The following is an 18,167-nucleotide window of genomic DNA, read 5'->3' on the forward strand; positions in this document are numbered from 1 at the left end:
AGAGTTGATAGAGATAGAGTTGGTAGATAGAGAGAGAGAGTTGATAGAGATAGAGTTGGTAGATAGAGATAGAGTTGTAGAGATAGAGTTGATAGAGATGATAAATAGAGACAGAGTTGATAGATATAGAGTTGATAGAGATAGAGTTGATAGAGATAGAGTTGATAGATAGAGATAGAGTTGATAGAGATAGAGTTAATAGAGATAGAAATGATAGAGATAGAGTTGATAGAGATAGAGTTAATAGATATAGAATGATAGATAGAGATAGATATAGAGTTAAGAGAGAGATAGAAATGATAGAGAGATAGAGTTAATAGAGAGAATTGATAAAGAGAGAGATAGAGATAATAGAGATACAGTTGATAGAGAACGATAGAGATAGAGTTGAGAGAGATAGAGTTGATAGAGACAGAGTTGATAGAGAGATGGAGATAATAGAGATACAGTTGATAGAGATAGAGATAGAATTGAGAGAGAGTTGATAGAGACAGAGTTGATAGAAAGAGAGATAGAGTTGATAGAGAGATAGAGATGATAGAGAGAGAGAGTTGATAGAGATAGTCGATAGAGAGAGATAGAGTTGATAGAGATAGAGATAGAGATAATAGCTATACAGTTGATACAGAGCGATAGAGATAGAGTTGAGAGAGATAGAGTTGATAGAGATAGAGTTGATAGAGATAGAGATGATAAATAGAGTTGATAGATTATAAATAGAGAGAGAGTTGATAGAGATAGAGTTGATGGAAAGAGATAGAGTTGATAGATAGAGATAGAGTTGATAGAGAGAGAGAGTTGATAGAGATAGAGTTGATAGAGAGAGTTGATAGAGAGAGAGAGTTGATAGAGATAGAGTTGATAGAGATAGAGTTGATAAATAGAGATAGAGATGATAAATAGAGATAGAGAGAAATGATAGAGATAGAGTTGATAGAGAGATAGAGTTGAAAGAGATGATAAATAGATATAGAGTTGATAGAGAGAGAGATAGAGTTGATAGAGATAGAGTTGATAGAGATGATAGAGATAGAGTTGATATAGAGAGAGATAGAGTTGATAGAGAAAGATAGAGTTGATAGAGATAGAGATGATAGTTGAAAGAGATGATAAATAGAGATAGAGTTGATAGATAGAGATAGAGTTGATAAACAGTGATAGAGTTGATAGAGATAGAGTTGATAGATAGAGATAGAGTTGATATAGAGAGAGATAGAGTTGATAGAGAAAGATAGAGTTGATAGAGATAGAGATGATAGTTGATAGAGATGATAAATAGAGATAGAGTTTATAGAGATGAGAAATAGAGATAGAGTTGATAGAGATAGAGTTGATAGAGATAGACAGAGTTGATAAATAGAGATAGAGTTGATAGAGATAGAGTTGATAGATAGAGATAGAGTTGATAGAGAAAGATAGAGTTGATAGAGATAGAGATGATAGAGTTGATAGAGATGATAAATAGAGATAGAGTTTATAGAGATGAGAGATAGAGATAGAGTTGATAGAGATAGAGTTAATAGAGATAGAAATGATAGATAGAGATAGAGTTAATAGAGATAGAAATGATAGATAGAGATAGAGTTAATAGAGATAGAAATGATAGATAGAGATAGAGTTGATAGAGATGGAGATGATAGAGTTGATAGAGATGATAAATAGAGATAGAGTTGATAGAGAGAGATAGTTGATAGAGATGATAAATAGAGATAGAGTTGATAGAGAAAGATAGAGTTGATAGAGATAGAGATGATAAATAGAGATGTTGATAGAGATGATAAATAGAGATAGAGTTGATAGAGATGATAAATAGAGATAGTTGATAGAGATGATAAATAGAGATAGAGTTGATAGAGATAGAGTTGGTAGATAGAGATAGAGTTGATAGAGATAGAATTGGTAGATAGAGATAGTGTTGGTAGATAGAGATAGAGTTGATAGAGATAGAATTGGTAGATAGAGATAGAGTTGATAGAGATAGAATTGGTAGATAGAGATAGTGTTGGTAGATAGAGATAGAGTTGATAGAGATAGAATTGGTAGATAGAGATAGAGTTGATAGATAGAGATAGAGTTGATAGATAGAGATAGAGTTGATAGAGATGATAAATAGAGATAAAGTTGATAGAGATAGAGTTGATAGATAGAGATAGAGTTGATAGAGATAGAATTGGTAGATAGAGATAGAGTTGATAGAGATAGAATTGGTAGATAGAGATAGAGTTGATAGAGATGATAGAGATAAAGTTGATAGAGATAGAGTTGATAGATAGAGATAGAGTTGATAGAGATGATAAATAGAGATAGAGTTGATAGAGAAAGATAGAGTTGATAGAGATAGAGATGATAGATAGAGATAGAGTTGATAGAGACGATAAATAGAGATAGAGTTGATAGAGAAAGATAGTTGATAGAGATAGAGATGATAGATAGATAGAGATGATAAATAGAGATAGAGTTGATAGAGATGATAAATAGAGATAGAGTTGATAGAGATGATAAATAGAGATAGAGTTGATAGAGAAAGATAGAGTTGATAGAGATAGAGATGATAGATAGAGATAGAGTTGATAGATATAGAGTTGATAGAGATGATAAATAGAGATAGAGTTGATAGAGAAAGATAGAGTTGATAGAGATAGAGATGATAAATAGAGTTGATAGAGATTATAAATAGAGAGAGTTGATAGAGATAGAGTTGATAGAAAGAGATAGAGTTGATAGAGATAGAGATGATAAATAGAGTTGATAGAGATTATAAATAGAGAGAGTTGATAGAGATAGAGTTGATAGATAGAGATAGAGTTGATAGAGATAGAGTTGATAGATAGAGATAGAGTTGATAAACAGTGATAGAGTTGATAGATAGAGATAGAGTTGATAAACAGTGATAGAGTTGATAGAGATAGAGTTGATAGATAGAGATAGAGTTGATATAGAGAGAGATAGAGTTGATAGAGAAAGATAGAGTTGATAGAGATAGAGATGATAGAGTTGATAGAGATGATAAATAGAGATAGAGTTTATAGAGATGAGAAATAGAGATAGAGTTGATAGAGATATAGTTGATAGAGTTGATAGATAGAGATAGAGTTGATAGAGATAGAGTTGATATAGAGAGAGATAGAGTTGATAGAGATAGAGTTGATAGAGATATAGTTGATAGAGTTGATAGATAGAGATAGAGTTGATAGAGATAGAGTTGATATAGAGAGAGATAGAGTTGATAGATAGAGATAGAGTTGATAGAGATAGAGTTGATATAGAGAGAGATAGAGTTGATAGAGAAAGATAGAGCTGATAGAGATAGAGATGATATAGTTGATAGAGATGATAAATAGAGATAGAGTTTATAGAGATGAGAGATAGAGACAGAGTTGATAGAGATAGAGTTGATAGACAGAGATAGAGTTGATAGAGATAGAGTTGATATAGAGAGAGATAGAGTTGATAGAGAAAGATAGAGTTGATAGAGATGATAGAGTTGATAGAGATGATAAATAGAGATAGAGCTTATAGAGATGAGAGATAGATAGAGTTGATAGAGATAGAGTTAATAGAGATAGAAATGATAGATAGAGATAGAGTTAATAGAGATAGAAATGATAGATAGAGATAGAGTTAATAGAGATAGAAATGATAGAGATAGAGTTGATAGAGATGGAGATGATAGAGTTGATAGAGATGATAAATAGAGATAGAGTTGATAGAGAGAGATAGTTGATAGAGATGATAAATAGAGATAGAGTTGATAGAGAGAGATAGAGTTGATAGAGAAAGATAGAGTTGATAGAAATGATAAATAGAGATAGAGTTGATAGAGATGATAAATAGAGATAGAGTTGATAGAGATAGAGTTGGTAGATAGAGATAGAGTTGATAGAGATAGAATTGGTAGATAGAGATAGAGTTGATAGAGATGATAAATAGAGATAAAGTTGATAGAGATAGAGTTGATAGATAGAGATAGAATTGGTAGATAGAGATAGAGTTGATAGAGATAGAGATGATAGATAGAGATAGAGTTGATAGAGATGATAAATAGAGATAGAGTTGATAGAGAAAGATAGAGTTGATAGAGATAGAGATGATAGATAGAGATAGAGATGATAAATAGAGATAGAGTTGATAGAGATGATAAATAGAGATAGAGTTGATAGAGAAAGATAGAGTTGATAGAGATAGAGATGATAGATAGAGATAGAGTTGATAGATAGAGATAGAGTTGATAGAGATGATAAATAGAGATAGAGTTGATAGAGAAAGATAGAGTTGATAGAGATGATAAATAGAGTTGATAGAGATTATAAATAGAGAGTTGATAGAGATAGAGTTGATAGAAAGAGATAGAGTTGATAGAGATAGAGATGATAAATAGAGTTGATAGAGATTATAAATAGAGAGAGTTGATAGAGATAGAGATGATAGAAAGAGATAGAGTTGATAGAGATAGAGATGATAGAAAGAGATAGAGTTGATAGAGATAGAGATGATAAATAGAGATAGAGATAGAGTTGATAGAGATAGAGTTGATAGAGATAGAAATGATAGATAGAGATAGAGTTGATAGATAGAGATAGAGTTGATAAATAGAGATAGAGATGATAAATAGAGATAGAGATAGAGTTGATAGAGATAGAGTTGATAGAGATAGAAATGATAGATAGAGATAGAGTTGATAGATAGAGATAGAGTTGATAGAGATGATAAATAGAGATAGAGTTGATAGAGAAAGATAGAGTTGATAGAGATAGAGTTGATAGAAAGAGATAGAGTTGATAGAGATAGAGATGATAAATAGAGTTGATAGAGATTATAAATAGAGAGAGTTGATAGAGATAGTTGATAGAAAGAGATAGAGTTGATAGAGATAGAATTGATAGAGAGAGATAGAGTTGATAGAGATAGAGTTGATAAATAGAGATAGAGATGATAAATAGAGATAGAGATAGAGTTGATAGAGATAGAGTTAATAGAGATAGAAATGATAGATAGAGATAGAGTTGATAGAGATAGAAATGATAGATAGAGATAGAGTTGATAGAGATAGAAATGATAGATAGAGATAGAGTTGATAGAGATAGAAATGATAGATAGAGATAGAGTTGATAGAGATAGAAATGATAGATAGAGATAGTTGATAGAGATAGAAATGATAGATAGAGATAGAGTTGATAGAGATAGAAATGATAGATAGAGATAGAGTTGATAGAGATAGAAATGATAGATAGAGATAGAGTTGATAGAGATAGAAATGATAGATAGAGATAGAGTTGATAGAGATAGAAATGATAGATAGATAGAGATAGAGTTGATAGAGATGATAAAGAGATAAAGTTGATAGAGATAGTTGATAGATAGAGATAGAGTTGATAGAGATAGAGATAGAGTTGATAGAGATGATAAATAGAGATAGAGTTGATAGAGAAAGATAGAGTTGATAGATAGAGATGATAAATAGAGTTGATAGAGATGATAGATAGAGATAGAGTTGATAGAGAGATAGAGTTGATAGAGATAGAGATGATAAATAGAGTTGATAGAGATGATAAATAGAGATAGAGTTGATAGAGATAGAGTTGATAGAGAGAGATAGAGTTGATAAATAGAGATATAGATGATAAATAGAGATAGAGATAGAGTTGATAGATAGAGTTAATAGAGATAGAAATGATAGAGATAGAGTTGATAGAGATAGAAATGATAGAGATAGAGTTGATAGAGATAGAAATGATAGAGATAGAGTTGATAGAGATAGAGTTAATAGATATAGAATGATAGATAGAGATAAATATAGAGTTAAGAGAGAGATAGAAATGATAGATAGAGAGATAGAGTTAATAGAGACAAAGTTGATAGAGAGATGGAGATAATAGAGATACAGTTGATAGAGATAGAGATAGAATTGAGAGAGAGAGAGAGTTGATAGAGACAGAGTTGATAGAGAGATGGAGATAATAGAGATACAGTTGATAGAGATAGAGATAGAATTGAGAGAGAGAGAGTTGATAGAGACAGAGTTGATAGAGAGATGGAGATAATAGAGATACAGTTGATAGAGATAGAGATAGAATTGAGAGAGAGAGAGTTGATAGAGACAGAGTTGATAGAGAGATGGAGATAATAGAGATACAGTTGATAGAGATAGAATTGAGAGAGAGAGAGTTGATAGAGACAGAGTTGATAGAAAGAGAGATAGAGTTGATAGATAGAGATAGAGATAATAGAGAGAGAGTTGATAGAGATAGTCGATAGAGAGAGATAGAGTTGATAGAGATAGAGTTGATAGAGATGATAAATAGAGATAGAGTTGATAGAGAAAGATAGAGTTGATAGAGATAGAGATGATAGATAGAGATAGAGTTGATAGATAGAGATAGAGTTGATAGAGAAAGGCACAAATCGGATAAAAGTGCTTCCTGCGCTCTGTCAGGGCTGCTGAGTAATCCTGGAAAATGCGTACCTCAGAGTCCTCAAATTTTAAGTCCTCTCGGAGTTGCTTATATTTGCGCAAAATTTCCACTTTGTGGTTATAATTCAGAAGTTTGGCAATGACCATCCGAGGTCGCGCTTCCCGGGCTTGTTCCCTGCCCAGCCAATGTGCCCTTTCCAAATGGATTGGACCCAAGCTCTCCCGCAAAGAGAAAGTGGTGGTCAGCCATACCTCCAGGGCTTGTAGCAGCTTTGTCCCCGACACCGTCTCTGGGATGCCTAAAAAACGTAAATTAGATCGGCGGGATCGGTTTTCCAGGTCTTCCAGCCGCTCTGCCTGCTTGTGAGTTAGGGCCTGCAATTCCTTCAGGGTAGTATCATGGGCTGTCTGCACATCATCCAGGCCAGATACCCGACTTTCTAAAGCTGTTGTGCGGCTCATGGTGTCAGTGAGCAGGTTTTCCAATTTCAGCAGCTGCCCAGACAGCCTGTCTATACTAGGCTGCATTGCCGTTGCCACTGCCTGCGTGAGCACAATCAGCGCCTCCGGCGCTAGTTGGTGGACCGCGGTTGAGGTGGTTGGCGCCATTTTATCCGTGCCGTGCTGTGAACGCTCGCGGTCTTTTTTCTGCGTTCTCGTTGCCATCGGCGACCCGGACAGGAATTTTTCCATGCGCGTTCAGCGCCTAACAGGCAAGCGTCCGATCGCCTTCACACCGCTGGCAGCCGGCAACGAAGCAGGTGAGGACTTGGGGCCCAGGAGCTCAGGCAGCCAACGTCTGCCTCAGCTCATAGCATCACGTGATCCGAGATAGAGTTGTTAGAGATAGAGTTGATAGAGAGATAGAGTTGATAGAGAGAAATAGAGTTGATAGAAATAGAGTTGATAGAGAGAGAGTTGATAGAGAGTTGATAGAGAGAGATAGAGATAGAGTTGATAGAGAGAGAGTTGAGAGAGAGATAGAGTTGATAGAGAGAGAGTTGAGAGAGATAGAGTTGAGAGAGATAGAGATAGAGTTGAGAGAGAGTTGAGAGAGAGATAGAATTGATAGAGAGAGTTGAGAGAGATAGAGATAGAGATAGAGTTGATAGAGAGAGTTGAGAGAGATAGAGTTGATAGAGATAGAAATAGAGATAGTTGAGAGAGAGAGTTGAGAGAGATAAAAATAGAGATAGAGTTGATAGAGAGAGTTGAGAGAGATAGAGATAGAGTTGAGAGAGAGAGTTGAGAGAGATAGAGTTGAGATAGAGATAGAGTTGATAGAGAGAGTTGAGAGAGATAGAGTTGATAGAGAGAGTTGAGAGAGAGATAGAGTTGATAGAGAGTTGAGAGAGATAGAGATAGAGTTGATAGAGAGAGTTGAGAGAGAGATAGAGTTGATAGAGGGAGTTGAGAGAGATAGAGATAGAGATAGAGTTGATAGAGAGAGTTGAGAGAGAGATAGAGTTGATAGAGAGTTGAGAGAGATAGAGATAGAGTTGATAGAGAGAGAGAGAGTTGAGGGAGAGAGAGTTGAGGGAGAGAGAGAGTTGAGGGAGAGATAGAGTTGAGAGAGAGAGAGAGTTGATAGAGAGAGAGAGTTGAGGGAGAGATAGAGTTGATAGAGAGAGATATAGAAATGATAGATAGAGAGATAGAGATACAGTTAATTGATATAGTTAATAGAGATAGAGATAGAGTTGATAGAGATAGATAGAGATAGAGTTGATAGAGAGAGAGATAGAAATGATAGAGATACAGTTAATAGAGATAGAGTTGAGAGAGAGAGAGAGATAGAAATGATAGAGATACAGTTAATAGAGATAGAGTTGATAGAGAGAGAGAGATAGAGTTGATAGAGACAGAGTTGATAGAGATAGAGTTGATAGAGACAGAGTTGATAGATAGAGATAGAGATGGTTGGTACTACATTAAACTCCAGTACTTAATTCCTCACTGTGATTTTTACAAATTAATTCCTTAATAAAACCTAATTTTCTCACAGGTGCATGTCCTGTGATTAACATCACCTCTTGGGTTAATGTAGCTCAAAGGGGGAACACGACAGATTATATTTATATAAAATTAACCTTAACAGGTAGGTTTGCGAAGATGAATGATGAATGTATGCAGGTAAGGCTAGTCTCAGTTAGGGCACTGGTCTTTGACCTAAGGGCTGCCGCGTGAGCGGACTGCTGGGCACAATGGACTACTGGTCTGACCCAGCAGTAGCAATATGTTCTTATGTTCTTAAATTATAGGCATTTCCTGAAGAAAAACCTGTTCTAGTCTGCCACAGATCTGCAACTTAGAAGGAGAATTACTTTCCATCAGGAAAATGATCCTAAGCACAAAGCGATACAAGATACAGTAGTTCAGTAAGAAAATAGTGATTATCCCTGTCAAAAACTATCTTGAATAGAAAATCTGTGCAGGATTTGAAAACTGTAGTCAACATATGAAGACTAGTCTCCATGAATGAGCCTGAGCCACTCTGCCTTGAAATAGGGACAAAAACTGTACCATCTTATTTTAAATTGGTAGACACTTATAAACTGCTTACAAATGTGACACGGACAAGAGGTCATAGACTGAAACTGAGTGGCAGCAGGTTCAGGACGAATATCAGGAAATTCTTTTTCACACAGCGCATGGTGGGAATTGGAATGCTCTCCCGGAGGATGTTTTGACAGAGATTACTGTTCTGGGATTCAAGCGCAAGTTGGATGCACACCTTCTTGCAAATCATATTGAGGGCTACGGTATATCTGGGTCTCCAATCAGGAGTACCTAAATGGGCCGCCGCGTGTGCGGATCACCGGACTGGATGGACCTCTGTCTGATCCGGTGAAGGCTTTTCTTATGTTCTAAAAAGCTGCTGTTGCTGCAAAAACAGCTTCCTCCAAGTACTTGGTCAATGAATTTGAACACTTATGCAGCCAACAGCTTTTAGTTTCTTATTTTCATTATCTTTGAATATTTCTTTAACCATTCTTTCACAAGTTACATAGATCAATGAAACAAACTCTTTAAAATACACAATTTAAAATGTATTATATAGCAGAATATGGACAATGTACAAGGTTGAAAAGATGCTTACAAGGCACTGCTTATTTTGGCAAAACCACTCATATGATATAATACATTTACTAAGAGAAAAAAAGGCAGAAGTTCTAGAGTTGAAATTCTAAAGCAATTATGGTACAATGAAGAGACAACAGAATATGGGATTTTGTACCTCCGCATAATGAAGACCTTCTCTGAGGCCACGAGGGTCTACTCGGATATTTATATGGCGACACTGGTTCATAAGTTCCAAGTGACTGGGACCCTGTACCCATAATGCATTTGAAGTTAGAGCTAAATGGAGCTGAAGTGATATCCTTTCAGCATTATCTGTAAAGGAAATACATTTTATTAAATTTTACAATCTTTACTCACAATCCAAACCCCCACTCCCACAAAAAATTAAAATTAAATTGCCTGTCCATTTTCAAGTTCAAATCATTCAACATGGAAAAAAACCCTATAACTTAAAAATATGACTGATTTACTCAAAGCAGTGAACATAGCAGAAAATCATCTTCCAGGGGGCCGGCCAGAAGACTAGGCACAGCATGGAGGGAGGGAGACAGCAACGTTAGGGAGAATGATTCTTTTAATCTAGTGATTGATTTACATCTGCTGTCTGTTCAAGAAGAAATGCATTTGTTTCTTTTTCTCTGGGGTTGTACTGCATGCAGAGTCTTGCATCTTAGGGTTTGTTTGTATATATTAAGTACTTTTAGTTTTTGGTCCCTTATTTGCATGGGGTTATCCGTGTTCTAGTAGGAATGAATATTGAGAAGCATACAGTGTGCTTTGTGTAGTTTAATTTTGTGGTTAACCATTATGTGTTGTTAATATGATTATATTGTGTGTGAATATATGAAAAATGAATGGAAAAATGGTGTTACAATTAGTTACTATTATGGGGGTGGGATCTGGGGCAGAGATTGGGTGGAGATGGGCAGAATCTGGCCCACGACTTAGCCTAGTGTTCTTCAACTGCCGGTCCGCAGACCAGTACCAGTCCACAAAATAATTATTTTATTTCTGCCAGTCCACAGGTGTCAAAAGGTTGAAGAACACTGGCCTAGAGGACATGTGTTGTGAATTGCATGAACTGATTGACAAAATTGAGGACCTTGAAAATCGGTCCCACCAAAACAATCTACAGATTTGGGGAATCTTAGATATGAGTGAATATAAGGATATGAAGGATGTGATGAGAAATTTAGCCAGATGGTTGTAACAGGACAATAACTTAGACCTGAGCATTGAGAGAGCGCATAGAGCCCTGGGGCCTAAGACATTGGAGCGGCCCCACGATATTATCATCTGTCTACATGTGACTACTTTGCAGGGCTCTAGAATTGGGCTCACTTCAATGGAACAGGCACCATGTGGATCTCTATCGGGACCTTGATTCTAGTACATTGCAGAAAAGAATGTTTCGGGAGGTGACTCGAGCACTGACGCGCCAATGTGCGATACCGTTGGACATTCCCATTTGGGTTGCTGATCAATCTGAAAGGAGTCCTTAAGTGAATTGCCACAGTTGGAAAAGCCCGGGATTTACTCGCTAAAGAGGGGATCGAGGTTCCTGCTGATTCTGCCGGTGGCACAGCTCCGCAATCTATTCAACAGCGCTTATCCAGTTTCAGTGATGGGACCGGATGGGATCCATCCCAGGATAATGAGGGAGCTCAGAGAGGTTCTGGTGGGTCCTATTAAAGACTTGTCCAACAAATCTCTGGAGACAGGAGTGGTTCCTGGGGACTGGAGAAGAACGGATGTGGTCCCTATTCACAAAAGTGGTCATAGGGATAAAGCGGGAAACTACAAGCCTCACAAGTTTCAAGTTTTATTAAAATTTGATAAAAGTTTGACAATTAAAAAAATTAAAATGGGGAACAACTAACAAATTTATTAATGACACGACATTACTTACATGAAAACAACAGGAAGGTAGGGAGAAATACAATTTTAAAATAAAAGAGTACAATTAAGATTAAAAACAAAAGGGAAGTGGGAGGAATCATATGACTGTTGAATATGAATAAAACAGAATTTGGCTAGGAAGGACCAGAGATCATTTAGCAATCATAAGCATCTTTAAATAAGAAGCTTTTAAGGTTGTCCTTAAATTTTTCTCAGACCTTAAATGTGATGGCAACGAATTCCATATTGTAGGGCTATAGTTGCGCATGAAGTAGCCCTACGTTTACAAATGATTTTTAAAAACAGGACATGAAGAAGGTGCTGAGAGGCAGATCTTAAAGTTCTCGAAGGATCATGAGGAATAAGGAACTTATGAATAAAAGCAGGTTCCTTGGAGTTCATAGTTTTAAAGGAGATTAAAGCAATTTTATAAGTAATGCGATGGTGGATTGGTAACCAATGTGCAATTTTTAGGCACTTTGGTTGTTGGAAAAATAATGGAAGTGTTGCTGAAAGAAAGGATAGTGAATTTCCTAGAATCTAATGGGTTACAGGATCCGAGGCAACATGGCTTTACTAAAGGTAAATCTGGTCAAACGAATCCGATTGAAATTTTTGACTGGGTGGCCAGAGAACTGGATCGAGGACATATGCTAGATGTAATTTACTTAGATTTCAGCAAACCTTTAACACGGTTCCTCATAGGAGGCTCTTGAACAAACTTGCAGGGCTGGCATTAGGACCCAAAGTGGAGAACTGGATTAGAAACTGGTTGACAGACAGATGCTAGAGGGTGGTGGTTAATGGAAGTCGCTCGAAGGAAGGAAAGGTGACTAGTGGAGTCCCTCAGGGTTCAGTGCTGGGGCCAATCATAAGAACATAAGAAGTTGCCACCACTGGGTCAGACCATCGCGCCCAGCGGTCCGCTCTCGCGGCGGCCCATCAGGTCTATGACCTGTAATGTGGTTCCTGTCACCTACCTCTTCTTTTTTATCTGTAACCCTCAATCCCCTTTTCTTTTAGGAACTTGTCTAAACCTTCCTTGAAGCCCTGCAATGTGCTCTGGGCTATCAAAATCTCCGGAAGCGCGTTCCATGTGTCCACCACCCTCTGGGTAAAAAAGAACCTTCTAGCATTTGTTCTAAACCTGTCTCCTCTCAATTTCTCCGAGTGACCCCTTGTGTTAGTGGTTCCCCACAGTCTGAAAAATCTGTCCCTGTCCACTTTCTCTATGCCCCTCAGGATTTTGAAGGTTTCTATCATGTCTCCTCTAAGTCTCCGCTTTTTTCCAAGGAGAAGAGCCCCAGCATCTTCAACCTGTCAGCATACAAATAGTTTTCCATACCTTTTATCAATTTAGTTGCTCTCCTCTGGACCCCCTCGAGTACTGCCATGTCCTTCTTGAGGTACGGCGACCTGTATTGGACACAGTACTCCAGATGTGGGCGCACCATTGCACGATACAGCGGCATGATGACTTCCTTTGTCCTGGTCGTGATACCCTTTTTAATGATACCCAACATTCTGTTCGCTTTCTTTGAGGCCGTTGCGCACTGAGTTGATGCTTTCAATGTTGTGTCCACCATCACCCCCAGGTCTCTTTCAAGGTTGCTTACCCCTAGCAGTGATCCCCCCATTTTGTAGCGGAACATCAGGTTCTTCTTCCCTACATGCATGACCTTACATTTCTCTATATTAAAACTCATTTGCCATTTTTTTGCCCACTCTTCCAGTCTTGTTAGGTCTCTTTGCAGGACCTCACAGTCTTCCGCGTTTCTAACCCTGCTGCAAAGCTTGGTGTCATCAGCAAATTTGATAACCTCACATGTCGTCCCCGTCTCCAGGTCGTTGATGAATATATTGAACAGGATTGGTCCCAGCACTGACCCCTGTGGAACTCTACTCGTGACCCATTGCCAGTCTGAGTAATGGCCCTTTACTCCAACCCTCTGCTTCCTGCCTGCCAGCCAGTGTTTGATCCATCGGTGGATATCCCCCTGCACCCCGTGGCTCCACAGCTTCTTAAGTAGTCTTTCGTGAGGTACCTTATCGAAGGCTTTTTGGAAGTCAAGGTAAATGATGTCTATGGATTCCCCTTTATCCACCTGGTTGTTTATTCCCTCAAAGAAATACAGTAAGTTCGTGAGGCACGACCTTCCCTTGCAGAAGCCGTGCTGGCTCGCCTTCAGTTGTCCATTGCCTTCTATATATTCGCAGATTGCGTCCTTGACTAGTGCGTCCATCATCTTTCCCGGAACCGAGGTCAAGCTCACCGGACTGTAGTTTCCCGGGTCACCCCTTGATCCCTTCTTAAAGATGGGCGTGACATTGGCTATTTTCCAGTCTTCTGGGATCTCCCCAGTTTTTAAGGATAGGTTACATATTTGGCTTAGTGTATCTGCTATTTCGTTTCTCAGTTCTTTTAATACCCTTGGGTGGATGCCGTCCGGACCTGGTGATTTGTCGCTCTTCAGTCTGTCTATCTTTCTGAGAACATCCTCTTTGTTTACCTCTAGTTGGACTAGCTTCTCATCAGGGTCTCCGTTTATGTGCTCCTCGGGTTCTGGGATGTTGGATGTGTCCTCTCTCGTGAAGACTGACAAGAAGAACTTGTTTAACCTGTCAGCTATCTCTTTTTCCTCCTTTACTACTCCCTTCCTGTCTCGATCATCTAATGGTCCCACTTCCTCCCTGGCTGGTTGTTTCCCCTTCACATACCTGAAGAATGGTTTGAAGTTTCTTGCTTCCCCTGCCAGCCTCTCCTCATATTCTCTTTTTGCTTTCCTAACCTCTTGGTGACAGTCCTTTTGGTGCCTTTTGTGTTCCTTCTGGTTGTCCATTGTTTGGTCCTTTTTCCATTTTCTAAATGATGTTTTCTTGTCTCTTATCGCCTTTCTCACCGCATTTGTTATCCACGCCGGGTTTTTGGTTCGATTATTTTTGCACCCTTTCCTGAACCTGGGGACATACATCCTGTTCAATATGTTTGTGAATGACATTGCTGAAGGGTTAGAAGGAAAGGTTTGCCTTTTTTCTGATGATACCAAGATTTGTAACAGAGTAGACACCGAGGAGGGAGTGGAAAACATGAGAAAGGATCTGCAAAAGTTAGAGGAATGGTCTAATATCTGGCAAATAAAATTCAATGCAAAGAAATGCAGAGTAATGCATTTGGGGATTAATAATTGGAAGGAGCCGTATATGTTGGGAGGTGAGAATCTGATGGATGGAGACAGGGACCTTGGGGTGATAGTATCCGAAGAATTAAAGGGGAAAATCAGCGTGACAAGGCGGTGGCTGATGCCAGAAGAATGCTGGGAGGCGTAACCAGTAGAAGAACAAAGGTGTTGATGCCCCTGTACAAGTCGTTGGTGAAACCCCCACTTGGAGTATTGTGTTTAGTTTTGGAGATTATATCTGGTGAAGGACACAAAAGGCTTGAAACGGTCCAGAGGAGGGCGACAAAAAAGATAGGAGGTTTGCAATAAAAGACGTATGAGGAGACTGGAACATATGAGGAGAGACTGGAAGCCCTGAATATGTATACCTTGGTGTCAGGTCAAAAACGCGCCGGGACAAAGGCACGAGCAGACAACTGAGCACAGCGCGGAGGTGCGTGCTGAAGAAAAAGACTGTTTTTAGGGGCTACGACGGGAGGTGTGGCTTTACTTTATACAGATCGCGCCGCGTTGTGGGGGGTTTGGGGGGTTGTAACCCCCCACATTTTACTGAAAACTTAACTTTTTAGGGAAAAAGTTATGTTTTAACTAAAATGTTGGGGGTTACAACCCCCCAAACCCCCCACAACGCCGCCGCAATCTGTATTAAGTAAAGTGGGGGGCTCCACAACAAAAAACCCCATCGCAGCCCCTAAAAACAGTCTTTTTCTTCGGTGCGTGCCTCCATCTTGCGCTCAGTTGTCGGCGCGCGCCTTCCACATTACTGTCTATGAACCCTTCTCTCGGGAGCGCATTCCACGCAACCACCACTCTCTCCATAGAGTAGAATTTCTTTACATTGCTCTTGAGTCTACCACCTTTCAACCTCAAATTATGGTCTCTGGTTTTACCTTTCAAGTACTTGAATGTCTGAATCATATCTCTCCTGTCCCTTCTTTCCTCTAAGTTATACGGTTCATAGACAGTAACGCGGACGACAAAGGCGCACGCCGAAGAAAAAGACTGTTTTTAGGGGCTGCGATGGGGGTTTTTGTTGGGGAGCCCCCCCCCCACTTTACTTAATACAGATTGTGGCGGCGTTGGGGAGGTTTGGGGGGTTGTAACCCCCCACATTTTAGTGAAAACGTAACTTTTTCCCTAAAAACAGGGAAAAGGTTAAGTTTTCAGTAAAATGTGGGGGGTTACAACCCCCCAAACCCCCCACAACGCCCCCACAACACGGTGCAATCTGTATAAAGTGGGTTGGGTTCCCCCCCACACCCCCCGTTGTAGCCCCATAATTTGAGGTTGAAAGGTGGTAAACTCAAGAGCAATGTAAAGAAATTCTACTCTATGGAGAGAGTGGTGGTTGTGTGGAATGCGCTCCCGAGAGAAGTGGTGGAGAGGAAAACAGTGACCGAGTTCAAAAAAACGTGGGATGAATATAGAGGATCTATTATCAAAAATTAATAGTAAATATTGAAGAACTAAGGCCAGTACTGGACAGACTTGCACGGTTTGTATCTGTATGTGGCCTTTTAGTTGAGGATGGGCTGGGGAGGGCTTCAAAGGCTGGGAGGGTGTAGATGGACTGGAGTGAGCTTTGACGGAGTCTTCAGTAGCTGGAACCTAAGAACAGTACTGGGCAGAGCTTTGGATTCTTGCCCAGAAATAGCTAAGAAGAAGAAAAAAAAAAAAAAAAAAAACCAAAAATTTTTAGAGAATCTCGGCGAGAGGGAGAATTAGAAGGCCTTGATTATGCACAGATGAATGCTCAAGGCCGGCAGAGGCAGGAAGATCTTCTAGTGGCACCGGCACGTCCTGTAGGCTGCGTGCCGGTGCCAGACGGGGGGATAAGTTCAAGTTGTTCGGGCGGGGGGTGCCGGTTCGCACGGGGAGGTGCCGGTTTGAGTGGGAGGGGGCCTTTGCAAGCGGGGGGGGGAGCAATGCCGGTTATCGGGGGGGGTGCTCGCAAATCGAGTCAACACTCGGTTTGCGAGACAAGTTTTGCAAGAATGTTTTGCTCGTCTTGCAAAACACTCGCAAACCGGGTTACTCGCAAACCGAGGTTTGACTGTATTTCCAACGCCTTGCATTTTCACATTGAACTGGTTCAGATGTTCAGTCATGTTCACGAGATAGTAGAACTTCAGGAGCCATTCAGTGTTAGCTAACTCAGGATGCTCGACATTTTTCATTTCAAGAAATGTCTGGATTTTGCTCAGACAAGCCGCGAAACAGTTGAGCACCTTCCGTCTTGACAACCAACGCACATTGCTCTGCAGAAGCAGACTAGGATAATTATTCCCAACCTCATCCAGCAGTGTTTTAAACTGGCGATCATTTAAAGCTCGGGCAACAATAAAGTTGACCACCTGAATGACCAGTGACATCACCTCACCAAACTGCTCGCCACAAATCTGAGCACAAAGTGCCTCCTGATGTAGGATTCAGTGAAAACTTAGGATGGGTCTCTTTTCGTGTTCACGAATAAGCGCTACGAATCCTGTTTTTCCTTCACCATGCACGGAGCACCATCAATACAAACCAAAATAAATTTATCCATCGGTATTTTGTTCTTTAGCGAGCTCAGTGAAAGACTTGAATAAATCCTCCCCTCTTGTTGTCCCTTTCATAGGCAAAACAGCAAGACTTTCCTCACATAGTGTGTCACCGACAGCATACCTTGCAATCACGCTGAACTGGGATAAATGGCTTACATCTGTTAACTCATTCAAAGCGAGAGAAAAGAATGGTGCTGCATTTATGTCTTTCACTTGTGTTGCCTCAATTTGATTTGCCATCATGCTGGTACAATTGTGAACAGTTCTTGCCGACAGAGGCATGTCTTTTATTTGTTTGATTATCTTGTCTTTATCCAAAAAGTTGTCAAAAAGTTCATTGGCAACATCAAGCATGAATGTTTTGGCATACTTCCCATCTGTGAATGGCTTTCCATTTCTCACAATTGCTAAAGCATCAGCAAAGCTAGCCGAATTCCAGTCACCTTGTTGGGTCCAAACACAGAGTTGCTGCTGACTAGCTTGCACTCTGCACAGTTGCTCTTGACATGCTTTCTTCCTGCTGTCCCTCGCAGGATATTTTGATGCAAATGTAGTATGGTGTGTGTTGAAGTGCCGTTTTATATTTGACCGTTTCATCGATGCAATTTTATCATTGCATATTAGACACACTGCAGAACCTGCTCTCTACACAAAGGCGAATTCCTCTGTCCATTCCTGCTGAAAAGTATGATACTCCTCATCTTTTTTTCTTTTAGCCATCTTCTTCAATAAAAGGGTTTCTGCAATTATCTAGCTCACTGAGGTGAGGAGGATACCACCCCAGGTAGTATCTGTGGGGCAAGGCAGAGGCAATGAAGTCAGGGTAGCCAATTGCGGGTATAGCTGGTGGGATGGGAAGCCGGGGCCTCGATTTGGGGCTGCCTGTGAAGGACGATGCGGCTTCAAGCCTGTTCGGCCGCAGATCCTGCGGGGCAAGGTAGGGTCCCAAGGATGTCGGATGTGAATACTATGCAGAGAAGGGCATGGCCTGCGCTTAGCGGAAAGAAGATGTGTTCTTCTTTCCCAGCATACATCAATCAAGCCCCAGCC

General features: G+C 39.7%; 1 protein-coding gene across 6 annotated transcripts in view; it reads right to left on the reverse strand.

Annotated features, from left to right (window-relative positions):
• TPP2 (tripeptidyl peptidase 2) overlaps nt 1-18,167 on the reverse strand; it is a 1,323,399-nt gene that overhangs the window by 810,462 nt on the left and 494,770 nt on the right. For all 6 annotated transcript variants that reach the window (XM_033947626.1, XM_033947627.1, XM_033947625.1 and 3 more), the window contains one exon: nt 9,651-9,808. In XM_033947626.1, the coding sequence (XP_033803517.1) occupies nt 9,651-9,808 (158 nt within the window). The remainder of the gene's footprint in view (nt 1-9,650; nt 9,809-18,167) is intronic.

Source organism: Geotrypetes seraphini, chromosome 6, assembly GCF_902459505.1.
Source record: "Geotrypetes seraphini chromosome 6, aGeoSer1.1, whole genome shotgun sequence".
In the NCBI taxonomy this organism is placed as follows: Eukaryota; Metazoa; Chordata; class Amphibia; order Gymnophiona; family Dermophiidae; genus Geotrypetes; species Geotrypetes seraphini.